The sequence below is a fragment of the Nothoprocta perdicaria genome, unplaced genomic scaffold (genome assembly GCF_003342845.1).
Source record: "Nothoprocta perdicaria isolate Ctin4 unplaced genomic scaffold, notPer1 scaffold_3, whole genome shotgun sequence".
Classification (NCBI taxonomy): Eukaryota; Metazoa; Chordata; class Aves; order Tinamiformes; family Tinamidae; genus Nothoprocta; species Nothoprocta perdicaria.
The window spans coordinates 9,025,348-9,038,487 of NW_020455532.1; the positions used below are offsets into that span (position 1 = coordinate 9,025,348).

At 51.5% G+C, this 13,140-nt stretch overlaps 1 protein-coding gene across 4 annotated transcripts; it reads right to left on the reverse strand.

The window, feature by feature from the left end:
* Positions 1-310: 310 nt before the first annotated feature.
* Positions 311-12,650, reverse strand: LPIN3 (lipin 3). Of its 4 annotated transcripts, none has more exons than XM_026042167.1 (20): positions 12,552-12,650; positions 9,742-9,942; positions 9,126-9,221; positions 7,908-8,140; positions 7,526-7,633; positions 6,941-7,061; positions 6,336-6,786; positions 6,079-6,178; positions 5,802-5,971; positions 5,631-5,724; positions 5,059-5,128; positions 4,382-4,474; positions 3,850-3,911; positions 3,472-3,598; positions 2,978-3,126; positions 2,745-2,831; positions 1,764-1,916; positions 1,347-1,458; positions 1,152-1,255; positions 311-818 (listed from the first exon to the last, which is right to left on the reverse strand). In XM_026042167.1, the coding sequence occupies exons 2-20, from the start codon at positions 9,931-9,933 to the stop codon at positions 674-676; spliced, it is 2,667 nt and encodes an 888-aa protein (XP_025897952.1). In that variant the 5' UTR covers positions 9,934-9,942; positions 12,552-12,650; the 3' UTR covers positions 311-673. The 4 variants fall into 4 exon arrangements, with proteins under 4 accessions (XP_025897952.1, XP_025897950.1, XP_025897951.1 ...); XM_026042165.1 differs by having other exon boundaries at positions 3,472-3,601; XM_026042166.1 differs by lacking the exon at positions 12,552-12,650 and adding an exon at positions 11,225-11,250 and having other exon boundaries at positions 3,472-3,601.
* Positions 12,651-13,140: the final 490 nt, after the last annotated feature.

Here is a 13,140-nt window from a genome sequence, read left to right on the forward strand (position 1 = left end):
GACAAGTATGGCTTTAAGAAAAAAAATGGGGTTAAAAAAAGCATAASACCTTTAAGCCCTTCCATGGGCCCAGAAGGCTGCAGGTTTCGTCTCCAGCAAGAGACACCCTCAACAGAACGCTTCAGGGAAATACACCTGCCTTGTACAAGGACTCAATCTGGTTTCCCCCTTCCACCACAGGACTTGAGGGGACAAGAGACAGCTTGGATTAAGGCACTGTTTATTAATGCTGTTAGTGAAGAACACTTAAACGCTGGCAGTTTCCAGCTACCTTTCCGAGTTGCTAAGCCATGACACCTTCACTCCATCAGCTACCAAACGAGGTAGCTGGACTGTCTGGAAASACCAGTCAAACCAGAGGTAGAAACAGCTATGCGAGGGGCTCATCAATAAATACAGCAGTGATCCATCACCTTTAAAAAACAGCCACGCTTTAAACATATAAAGAACATTAAGAAAGCACCTGGATTAGAGAGAGTTTCAGTTTAGTAAATCAGTTTTTCTAAAGATAGAGTTCCCCTACCCTTGAGGAGTATTTCTAGTGCAGAATATAACCCATATCAGAAGTGCAGGACACCTGAGCAGCACACAGCAGGAAGAGATGCATCTGTTGCACCTAGTTCCAGAAGATGYTCATGGAGAATCCTTAGCCTGGTGTCCATGAGCAGCAGGGTCAGGAGAGATCTTCCAAATCAATGAGAGGCAGAGGAGGTCTCCAGTAGGAGAAGTGGCTGTACTCRGGACACTCCAGAGCAGCGCTCCCACGCTGCCCTAGAGGAGGGAAGATCAGCTCCACCAGCTCCGACAGCCGCTCATACCTATGGAGTAAAAAYGGAATTGCAGCAGCAGTGGATAAAATGAAGCTTGAGGAAACGTCAAGCTTCATTTATCCACTGCTGCTAAAATTCCATTTTGACTGCAGGGGTCTTGCAAACAGGTAGTAGCTCAAGCTGATGTTATTGCRTTCCCCAGTCCTTGCTCAGTCTGTAGTCATGTCTAGCACTGCCATCACACAAGTCCCCTTAGCAGCCTGCACAGGAGACAGGCTAATTAAGTCCAAACTCTTGCCCCCTTTTTTAATCCCACAAGACTCTTCCTTGTGTGAAATCTAGGTTAACCCAAAGGTGTTAAGGAGCAGGGAAACAGCTTACGTTGACTTGTGGGTCTTCATGAGTTCCTGGATCAGTTCTCCCTTAGGGTTGACAGTAAATATGTGACTTTCCAGTAGTCCTACTTGCTTGTAAGCATATACATCCTACCAAGGAAAGGCCAAGAAGAAGTGTGAGCCACTATGTGACACTAGCCCTCCTAGCTTCCTCCTCCTCATTCCCAAGGGACCCACTCACATTAGGYTTGTTCCCAAAGGCTGCAAAGAAGGGCTGCTTTGAGGCAAAAAGGTTTTGGATATCCATCAAGCAGGCAACCTTGAACATCTCTGGCTTCTTCTCAATCACCTCCCTGCAGCACAAAGGACAGGAATGGAGCCCAGGTCAGGGTAGCATTGCCAGGCTGGAACTGTGGACAGCCACACTGGGGCTGGAAGGGTTTTGAAGGGCAACAAACTTCCTGCATTGCAAGAGCTTCACCACAAAGCTTTGGGGAGAGCAGGCCAAGGTCTTCCTGCTGCCTCCCATGAAAGGCATCCAATACTACACAGGCCACATGTGGTTTAAAGCTGGAACACCCCTCAGCTTTAGGGCTGGGAAAGAGGAAAGTACCATCACTAGGGGCCAGGAAGGTACAGGGAACAAAGAAACTGGTACCTGTGGAAGGCAGAGAAGAGGCTGCTGGGGGCCAGCAGGATGGGGCCCTTGGGGAGGGCGCAGCCTTGCTCGTTGACCCATTTCAGGTAGCCTTTGGTGATGTGTGCCATGCCTATTGCTCTTGCTGAGCAATAGAGGAACTTGTAGCCGTTGCTGGAGGGAGTGCAGAGAACCTGTCAGAGCTGTGTTCTGCACAAGGCACCCTCTGAACCCTCCTGCCATCCTGTTAGGGCAGAGGGCATGACTGGATGCCTGACCTARCCAGAACCTGCTTGACCCCTTGACAGCCCAGCTTTACAAGTGCTGCAGCCCACTTGCTCAACAGAAGCCCAAATGAGTCTTCATCATTGCTGYGATCAGAGGCAAGGAGCCCAATGGCATCTTTCAGGCCATTCTTAATACTATCAYTCATCACCCAAGTTGCCTTTCACTATTTGGTGCCCATCACACCCAGTACCCCACAGCTGCCTCCTGCCCTCCAGCTGCACAGATGGAAAGGACTCCCACACCAGCATGTGACAGCACTTTTACTAAATCCTTGCAAACCTAGTGCAGTTTATGGGGAGCTAGACACGGTCCCTACAATCCCTCTGAGGTGTCAGCCTTGCTAGACTAACAGCTTAGGCAGACACTATGCTGCTCTTGTGGGATCAGACACTAACAGATCCAAGGTGCAGGTATAGCAACAGAGGGGCTCAGCCTGGCTTCCCAGAACACAGTAAAGTAGTCCTGGTTCCACATTAAGCCTGACTGAGCAAAGAGCGAGTCGACAGTGCCTCTTAGTGGCCAGAGATCCCAAGTCAAAGAGACAGAGCTTTACGCTGAGCTCCTGCACATGCTGTATCCACAGCCACAGGGACCCAATATCAGCAAGAGCTAAGACAGCTCTAGACCTCAAGGCAGGTACTTGGCACTAGGCTTCCCTTGCAGCACCCTTCCACCTCCTATCAGYTTTAGGGTGCTAGCAGACCCAATACCTACAGGTGGATTTTGTGGAAGAGCTTAGCAATCCCATGATGAGTCCAGTCTTTTCCCAGATGTGGCAAGATGTGTCCTAGAGCATCTGACCTAGCAGGAAAGGGAGAACGAGTTAAGCTGATCCAGCCAAAAGGCCATGGAATTGGTGCCCTCCTGGCTGCTTATGCAAGCCTCAAAAGGACACTTTACTCTGACAAGGGCAGCACAGGCAGGGAAGACACAAAAGGATGATTTACTTGGTGATGGTGCCATCAATGTCCGAGATCACCACCTTGTCATCCCAGTTCCACAGGTAGATGGTGGCCTCACAGCGACACGTGCCCTGGTACTGAGTTGTCACACTGAATGCCACCTCATTGGGGCCATCCTGCAGATTCAGTTTTTCCTGAAGAAGAGGGGGAACACCATGGAGAGGAAAAAGAAGAATAGAGGAGAACAGAGGAAGAACAGYCTACAGCAGCTCAGCCAGAAAAATAAAACTGTCCAAAGCAGAGTCCTCAAACAGAGTATACAAGCACCAGTTCACTGCCAGTCCAAAAAACCAAGGCCAAGACTGTCACTCAGCCAGGCCACAGAGGTCCTAGGTCTCTAAAAGCACCCTTTTAGAGGGTAAACCGAGGGCAAAATACTTGGAAGTCCTATAAAAACATAGGTCAGAAGTGGAAAGTCTCATGAGAAGACCATGTTCCCTCTACACAAAGAGAAGCCAGTGAAGGAGGGGAGTACGCACAATTTGTTTGGAGGAAAGACGAAGAGATTTCTTGTAGGTTGGTAGAGATTTATGTGCTGATGCATCCTTTGCTAGAAGGTCCCCAACATCCAGGGGCTCATCATCACTGGACAATATCTCCTCCTCCTCCCTACATAAAGAAGGAAAGAGCCTTTCTACTTTTCCATGGAGGCCATGGCTTTCCTCAGGAACACAGGCCTGGAGGGAATCCAGAAGGAGACTTGGCCTGGGATCAGCCAAAGTATTAACAGAGATTTTTGCCCCCACACACCAAGTAAACTTYGGAATATCTGCCCATTAAGAGAAGATCAAGTCCCCTATAGACATCCCTCCTGCCCTAACTAATGCCTAGCAGCAGGAGAAAGGCAAGGCACTCACCTCTGCTGAACAGAATCCAGCTGCAGTGTCTCCACATCAGCCTTGCCTGGTCTTGGTTGTGGCTGCAGACAGAGGGGCACCATTAGTACCTCACTGCAGTAGTCAGGGATAGCAGCAGAGGCCACTTTGCTTCACTGGCAATTGGAGCAGTGATAGTAAAACCCATGGCAATGCACTCCCCACAGCTGTTATGGGGACATGCCGCATGGATGTCACATGGACCAGGGAGAAGGACAAGCTGGCCCTGCTGTAATCTGCAAAGCACGTGAGCCTGCAGGCATGCCTGGACTCCATGAGGTCACAGGAAGCCTCAGCACTGCCAGAGTGGTCACTGGGTGCAACTTGGGCACTGACAGACCTGAGAGGACCACCTGCAGTAGGCACCTTGCCAACAGGTACYTCTCACTTCTCCTGCACTCACTCAGGTCAGCCCCAAGAACCTGCTGCTCTCCTTTCTCCTTATGCTTGCTGGTGGCCAGAACAATTCCTGGACTCAGGGACACGTCTGCCACAGCCACCACTACAAACATACCTCCTCTGTGGGAAATTCTTGCCTCCTCCAGGAGAACCACCACCTGCTGCTCTTCTTTGGCATCTTCTCCTTCACTAGTCGATCAATGGTGCTCTATGAACGTGACAGAGCATTGAAACAAGTCATTCTCCAGCACAGAGGCGCTAAGATGTCCAAGAGCCTTAAGGAAACCCTTTCTTAGACTTTTTTGGCCAAATCATTTAAAGGGTAGGATGAGCTCTTTTGTCCTGTCGTGAGCYGAGACAACTTGAAGAGAAAGGTACCACAACTGGTCCCTTGATACAACTTTGAATAAACACTTAAACACACACACCCCTCTGGAGGCCCTATTCTACAGTCCCARCCAACTCCACATTGCTCTGATGCAGGCCCATGCAGGTCCCAAATCCTTTCAMATATCCAAGTTATCTTACTCCTGCCTGCTGTGCACAGATATGGCCATTTCATTTTTAACGATGATATCTGCTTTCCATGTTTCAGTAGAAGCCAGAAAAAAGCCACTCCCAAGGTACAGCCAAGGAAAGGACAGATCATGGAGCCCGTAGGGTACAGTAACCCTCAGCTCTGCCCCAGATGGCTTACAAAGCCTGGGGGAAAAGATTAGGGCTTCAAAATGCAGTGGAGCCACCAACAGGTATAGACTGTGTGTRTGGAATGGGTGGGGATGTGTCACTGACCGCAGGGATGTTCTTCTGGAAGGCCTGAAGAGAAAGGACCATGGGAGCAGCCACTGCCCAGTTGTAATACCTGAAACAAGGAGAGATGGAAACATCACAGCACACACTGAGCAGTCTCAAGAAGGTAGYGGAGAAGAGATAGGCAGCACATCTCCACACAAGCCAGACAGCAGAAGAGGTCTGGGAGATCTCTTATGTTGTCTTGGGAATATAAGGGCAAGTCACAGCTTGGCTGTAGCAGCAGACAGCCGATCATGTCCTTTTTGGTCTAGAGCATCCCTCTAGACAACAAAACCACACTGCAGASTGCTCAGTGATCATAGGAGCAAGCAGTCTTTCCAGGATGGGAAGACATAAGGAAGAGCTGTATGCAAGTCTGCATGTCTGCAAGTGCAGCACTGGAGCTACAAGGTCTGTTTTCAGATCACTGTCCTACAGCAAGGCTACAAAGTTCCTACTACACTAGAGGAATTGCCTCAAATGGAGGCACATTYCTACAGGAACGTCTCTGCAGGGACAGAGGGGTCACACTGGTTATCTTGGGACAAAACAGTCAAGAGCAGGCCACTCACTTCTTGTTGAGTAATATCACCAGGTTTGGATCATCAATGATTCCTGGGTTTTCTGCAAACTCCTGGTAGGAGATGATGTGCTCCATGAATTTTTCTGATGGGACAGAAGCTGCATCATGCCACTAGTTTACACAACAGGTTTTGCAACAAGCAGATTCCCCTCATACCTACCATGACAGAGCTGCCTGCTGCCCCCAAGGCCTCCACATAGCGACAGTGCAATTGAGGGCATCAAGTCTGATTCCAAGTCCATGGGGCTCTCAGCAGGCAGGCCAGATGGCAGCTGGACACACAAAGTGCTGCTGGGGTCAGCCACAGGCTTCGGATTCTGCTCTGTGTCACTACAGCAAGAAACAGCAGCAGACAAATTTTAGATGTACTAGATTCTTTGGTGTAAAAGAGAAGAAAACCYCAAAAGTCTGAGTCTGGCTAGTTTAGGTCTTCATACCTTCTAGGGAAATAAAGAGCCACCTGCTCCTCATGCAGTCTGGTGAGGTCTTCCAGGTAAACATCACTTGGACCCAGGTGAGGACTTTTTTTGATGGATCCTCAATGCAAAGAGGAAAAGAGTTTAGCTGAATTAATTTTCTTGTTAGAATTGAGAGGCTGGAAAGGCAACAGCCTTTTCTTCTGTGTCCCACAGATATGTGGGAAACAGAAGGGGCATCTCTTCTACTTAAGAAACAGTACCAGCAACATCCTCACCTTGTCTCTTCTGGCTTTCCAGGTAGGGTTCTGGACACTCCAAGCCCACCTGCCTCAGGCCAGCAGCTCCCTCAGCAGCCAAGGGCTTAGAGTCCAGTTGAACCTCTGGTACAACACGCTCTTCTTCCTTCTGTTCCTCTGTTCCCTGCTCCTCTTGAAGGACAGAGGAAGACTCTGCCAAGCTCTCAGCCCCTACAGTGCTGGGGATGTCCTGCAGGCTGTGGGAGCCATCCCCTTTCTGAGATGTGGCTTTCAGCTCAACAACAGACACAGAAGACGAATGAGGTGCATCCTGCAGTCCCGCTGGGCTTGGAACACCTCCCAAGCCTTCAGAGACAGCAACAAGGGGGGTTGTTCCATCCACTAGAGCTGGTGCCATTGACGTGATAGCTGCTGCAGTAGAAATGGCCTTTATGGACTTGGCTGATTCAACTCGCTCCGATTTATTCACCTAAGAGAAAGTAGAGGAACACATTTAAGTAAGTAAACCAAACCAAAGTATCAGGTACTAGAGGAGAGCTTCTGTGGCTACTTAGCCACAGCTTTTTCCACTTTCACTCCATGCCACCTCAGTCACTAGAGGGGGAGCAAGAGCAGACACTCACCTGAGGGAGCCTTCCCCAGGCCCACTGCATATGGGGTTCAGTCCCTAGAGCAAAACTCTCCTGAGGTCTCATCTCCAGCTCAGAGTCACTTTTGGGAGAAGATGGATGACTCAGGGAGGGGCTGCAAGAAGAGAAGGTGATATTGGACCTGTTCTACCACAAAGCTCAGAAGTTTTCCTGACACTGTAGTGACATCTAGGGATAGGAGCCTTGTAAAACTGATTCCCAGACAGTCTTGCACCATATCTACAGCTTACAAATGAGCAAGACCCACAAGAAGCTGCAGCCCCAGGCAGCAAAGTGATATGTCCCAGGTTGTCCAGGCAGCAGAGGCAGGGATCAGGCTGAGCTGCCCATGTACATGGTCATCTTGCTTCTGTGAAGAGTTAGGAGAAATCTCCTTCATAGGAGAAGACAGAGCTCTTAGCTTTCCTTCAGCCACATCTTATCAGGCTGAGGAACAAGAAAGTCTTCCCTTCTTGACACTTTCAAGTATTTTTTCCCTAAAACCTGCCCTACCTCTCCAAGTCATGTTCCTCGTTCTRGCCAAACCCCAGCAGAACACCTTTCCTGTGTCACCATTACCTGTCCACAGAGGCCAGCTCCCCATCAGAATAAGGGTAGATCTCTTGAGCCTGCAAGGACCCTGCTGCTTCTTTGGGGAGATCCAAAAAGGAGAAATACACTGAATCACTGCAAAAGATGGAGGGTAGTTATGCAGCAGTTGGCCCTACTCACAGATGCCAGCTTCATCTCCCATAAAACTGCTAATACATCAATTTCCCATTTCCACCACACTTTTCCAGGCCTCCACTCAAGGTGTCCAAGTAAGAACTTTACAGAAGGCTAGTGCTTGACTCAGAGGAACTTACATAGAGAAAAGGCACGTTTCAGCCCTGCAGAGCATCAACAGGTCAGCTTGAAGGCTTAAGTCCACTGTGTTCCACTGCCCACATAACAAGCTTACCTGGTGGTTGGTGGCCTGCTCTCTTCCAAAGACATTCTGCTTTCAGTGCCCTTACAGCCTTCCAAGTTGGACTCTGCCACCTCCTTCCGCTTGGGCTTCTTCTTGCGGCGCCTCCTTTTACACAGGGTCACTTCAGGGCTTGAGGCCTCCTGCCCCTCATAGGCCTGAGTTACATCCCCTGGGTTCTCCTCCATGGGAATGGGGGAAGTGCAGAGACGGGAAGGAATACTCCCCTGAAACACAGACGTTAAACAAGGCCTTCRTCTCAAACTCCTTCCTTTCCCATTGCTCTTCTCTACACAACTCAACCATCATAGCCAACACCACTAAGCCTCAGTCTTTGGAGTGGTTTTGTGGCCTGGCCTAAAGGAGATCTTTTGTAAACACAACATAGTAAAATACAAATATCCAGTCATAAGGAGACATCTTAGAAGACAAAGAAGGAGAAATAGGCAGGAGATGGCACCAAGAAACTAGTATTATGGAGACTGCTGAGGGAATTTGGCTCCTGAGCCCTCTGCTTGCTACAGAAGTAATCATCTCCAATCCAGTCTAACCCAGTCCAAACTAACAGCGACCACAAGTCAGGCTGGAAGCAAGTTGGCTGAGATTTCTGGAAGCAGCAGTTGGTCTTGTCCCACTTCCAGTGGAGCAGAGAGACTGCCACAAGATCTAGCTCCTTCTCATCCCTGTCACAAGATCCCTCAAGAGACCAAGCCCAGAGGTATCTGCCTGCCTGGCCAGCAGTTATGTCCAGAGACAAAAGCCCGAGATGAAGATACCTAGTCTAACACTTCCTCTCAAAGGACTTCACAATCAATGCATGGGATCTGGACTGTGTGCCACCTGGAGGTAATTTTCTAGACATACATTGCAGCTAATGAAGCCCCCAAAGAACAGCAACCCAAGCCTGGCCCTTCCATCTGAGCCCTACACTTCCAGGCAGCCACAGAAAGAGAGAGCTCACACAACCTAAGGGCTCCTCAGGCATCTATTTCCTTCACAATCTTCATATGCGCCTATTGGTCACTTCCATAGGTTCACGTGGTTCTGATCCTTCAGGCCACCAGCCTGGGCTTTGTAGGATTCTGCACTGAAAGCCCCAGTCCCCTCTGTAGATCTGCCTATACAAATTGTTAGCAAGAGATGCACTGGATCCGCATCACAGGAACCTGSAGCAGCGGCCGAGACATTTGCATTCATTTCTTCACCACCAACCTCATTCTCCTCTGACTCCTGGACAAAGAAGGCTTCTCCATTATCACCCAGCTTCATGTGCAGGTCCACAGGCTCCCCATTGATTTCAATGTCAACCTGACAAAGGACACAAGAAGTTCAGCCATCCACAGCCACTCACTCAGTGTACAAAACAGCCCTTCCCATGGGAGGSGACTGGTTAGGTTTGCTCAGAGAGCTGAGGCAAGGGACCTATCCCTATTTCCCTAGGGAGMACCATCGTCTTTGAAAGAGGATGGCTTCCAGTTGGGTGCACCTCCCTTAAATTAGCAGACATCCCTTTCAGGAGGCCCCTTCCCTCAAACAGGACTCTTTGTAAACCTAGACATTAGTCTTCCCTCCCATAGATGACTTCTGCTCACAACAGTGTCCCTTGGTTAGGTGTGCCCTCTTTGGCAACACCAAGAACTCTMCATAAATCATAGGTCTTAGGATACCTGAAGTCTATTTCTCCCCTCAGCCAAGAAACTTGTTTGTACTACCACCAAGACTGTGACAGAGGACAGAACACAGTTCTACTGAACTTGGATTCCTTCCTTTGGGTGTCCCTTACTCTAAGTTCTCCAGGACCCACCCTGCTAGGGCAGGCACCACTTACCACCTTCTCCGTCGAGCGCAGCACTCCCAGCTTGCCAAARCGCACGTGGAAAGGTGAGCACTGGAAGGAGTTATCAGGCTGTCTCACCACAATGACATCGATGCATCCTGTCAGAGTGGCTGGGTTCAGACCCCTGTACAGCTCCTTCACAGTGACAAAGACGGTCTCAGCAAGCTGCCCCACATAGTTCATTGTTTGAGACTGTAGCCAAGAAACAGGAAGAGACTTGGGTCAGGGGAAAAAAAGGACTCCACCAACCAGATTCCTGGCAKAAACTGACCCATGTAAGTAACTTCATTTCACAGATGCAAACACAGCCCCACCAGGGAGACAGGTAAGCCAAGGGAAACTGAGGCAAAGATATGAAGGGACTCAGTGGAGGCCATTGAGACCAGGGAGCTGGTGAGCACCAGTAGATGGAACAAAAGCCAAAGCACTCGCCATCATATCTGGCTTTGAGGCAAGATTCCTTTGCCATCAGGCTACACCAGCACACTTGCCCTTAGGAGAGCAAATAYTATTGCACAACCACACCTTGCAACCAAGTTAACAAAACATTCCAACAAGCACCTGGTTGGAGACATCCTGCTCTGAACTGTCCTTAAGAGCTCTGGGAAGAGAGACAAGAGGTCCAAGCAGCTGCTACATACGTCACATACTCATCATACTCCAAGCCCAAACCTAACACTGCCCCCTCAAAGGTGCGCACAACCAAAACGATCAGATGCAGCCCTTGTGAAGACCAGAACACTCTGGTTGTTGGTCTTTGGCCATTCCCACCATCAAGCAGCTTCCCAGGGCAAGAGGCTGCTGCCAACAGCCACAGGCTGACCCAGGACTTCCAGATGGCACCCAGCACTGCCACCAGCCAGCATGTCCTGCCAGTGGCACCTCAAGGTCTCCCCAGTACAAGGGCTCTCCTGGTCTTGTCAGTTCTCAGCTGGGGAGCAGCAGTGACCCAGAATGGGGATGGAAGATCAGGTGGGATCAGGAAGAAGAGGGAACACAAAACACACACTTGAACCTTCATCTCACCCAGAGCAGAGCCCAGACCAGGGAGGAAGAGGCCTATTTCTGCAGGCTCTGCAGCACTGCTCTGCATGAGAGCACCTCATGAGGCCTCCAGTCACCACCACAACCGGACAAGCAAGCTCAATGTCTTGGAGGCCTGTGCTGGGGCACTGCAAATAAGCCAGGTTCAATCTGCTCCCTCACCAGGGCACAGCTTCAGTAGGACAACCATCTCCACACCATCACGTCAAACCCCAGAGCAAAGCCACGGCAAGTAGCACATCCAAGCACACAGGGGCCACCTCCAGCTTCCAGAGCTGCCACCTCTGTGCCCACCTCACCCAGGACGGTCACCGTGCTGGAGTTAAAGCAGCTCTTACTCCTGCAGCAGTCACCCAACAGCACGGCGTGCCCAGGGAGGCCAGCACGGCTCCCAGGAACACGGAGAAACCAGAGGAAGGCGCCTGCTTACCCAGAGGGACAAGGACAAACAGAGGCTGCCCGCGGCCCGCTCCGCCCTGGCAGGCACCGGCCGCCTCCGGCCCGTTCTGCTTAAGCTCCCGGCCTCGCTGCTCCCGGGCATCCCTCGGGCCGCTGCCAGGGGCAGCTCCGCTCCACGGCCAGCTCCATGATCCCTCTGCTCCTCTCCTGTACAGCAACAGCGGRGAATGAGCCAGTTCCCCAGGGACTGGGCAGGCCCTGCGCGGGCCGGGGCAGGCAGCGGCAGCTCCAGAAGCTTCAGTGGCTCCGTCAGCACTGTGTGGGACTCGTGTCACAGGATGAGGCTCCCGCCGCACAGTCCTGCTGAGYCCTGCTCCCGCTGAGCCTGGCTTTCAGCCGCACGGAGCCAGGCAGGGCCCRGCGCTGCCTTCCCGTGGTGCACGGGGGACACCAGGAGGACAGTGTGAACACSCGGGCCAGCCCCACTGCTGGCAGGCTCCCACCCGGGGTTAGTCCAGGATACACACCAGGATGGGCCTGGAAAGCACCCAGGAAAAGAAAAAAACAGAGAGGAGATACCTGCACAGCCCAGGGAGCTGAGGGGGTGGCAGACACTGGCAACGAYTCCCTCTCAAGCAGCCCCACATTGAGAGAAATGTTTGCAGGACCATCGCAGCCCCAACAAAGCACACCRCAGAGCAACCCAGGGTGAGAGACACTGCAGACTGGTGGGTCTRGACCAGCCACCACCGCTTCATGTGGCTCCTTCACTGCAGGGCCTCCCCAACATGCTCGTGATGCCCCAAGTAGGCACCAAGGCAGGTTTGGGAAATGACACAGGGCAAGGGTGGAAGACGGACCAGAGTCCTGGAGAAACAGCCACGTCCATGGGGTATGGAGAGACATCCCCACTGTCCCAACTACCACAGAGCCTTAATGGCACAGACCTAAACCAGGGCACCCCTGCAAAGCCCGGTGCTGTTGCAGATTCTACACAAACTCCTCAGCCAGTCCCTGCTGGGGTGGCAGATTCAGGAGGACACTAGCAGCTCAAGAGCTCTAAYGAGCCTTAACAGGACACCTAGCCCAGCACATATCTCACCCAGGAAGAGGCAACAAGCCTCACAGACCCCCTCCGCAGCCAAAAAGCCTCCCAGAACAAACAGGGCACCTCACTAACACGTCACCTGCTTGCTCAGCTCCTGCAAGAGCAGTAGCAACCCAAGCCTTCTTTTCCTGGGCCAGTGTGAGCAGATAGTGAAGAGGTAGCCCCACAGCAGCTTGGTCACACCACAGCAAAAAGCCACCACCACGTCCACCCTGCCGAGCCACCCTACCAAGAGACCTGTCCCCATTACCTGGGCAGCAGGGTAACTTCAGGGCACCCTCAGGTCAGGAGTAAAGCTGCCCCAAAAGCCCCAGGAGCTGCCCTCTGCAGCAGCACCACCTCACCCTCAGCTCCTCCTCTTTACCTGCCTCTTCCTTCCTCTCACCTGAGCAAGGGGAGGGCCCCGTCTCCTAAATACCATCAAATCCCAGGTGCAGGGCCTCGTGCGAGCCTATGAGGGCTCCGGGGGAGGCCCGAGGGTGGATCTGGCAGCAGCTGCCCCTGATGACGGAGCAGCTGTGTGTCAGTGCAACCCGCTCTCTGCAGCGGCTCTCGGCAGCGCTGTCAACTGTCATTCCCCGTTGGAAAGACTCATTCCTTCCTTCTTCTCTCATTCACTTCCCAAACCAGAGTTTGCAGGACTACTGCAGCAGGACCTCCCAGGCTGGAATTTCCAAGCCATGTTCTCCTTTCTGAGACTTTCGGACCGTGGCAGATGGGGCAATATTTGTGCTCATGTAAGATGGTGGAGTCCAGCTGTGGGAAGTATCTTACTACAGAATCTATACTGGATGCTTATTTCTTCTCCTGCTGAGCTTTACACAYATGCCTCGTCATAT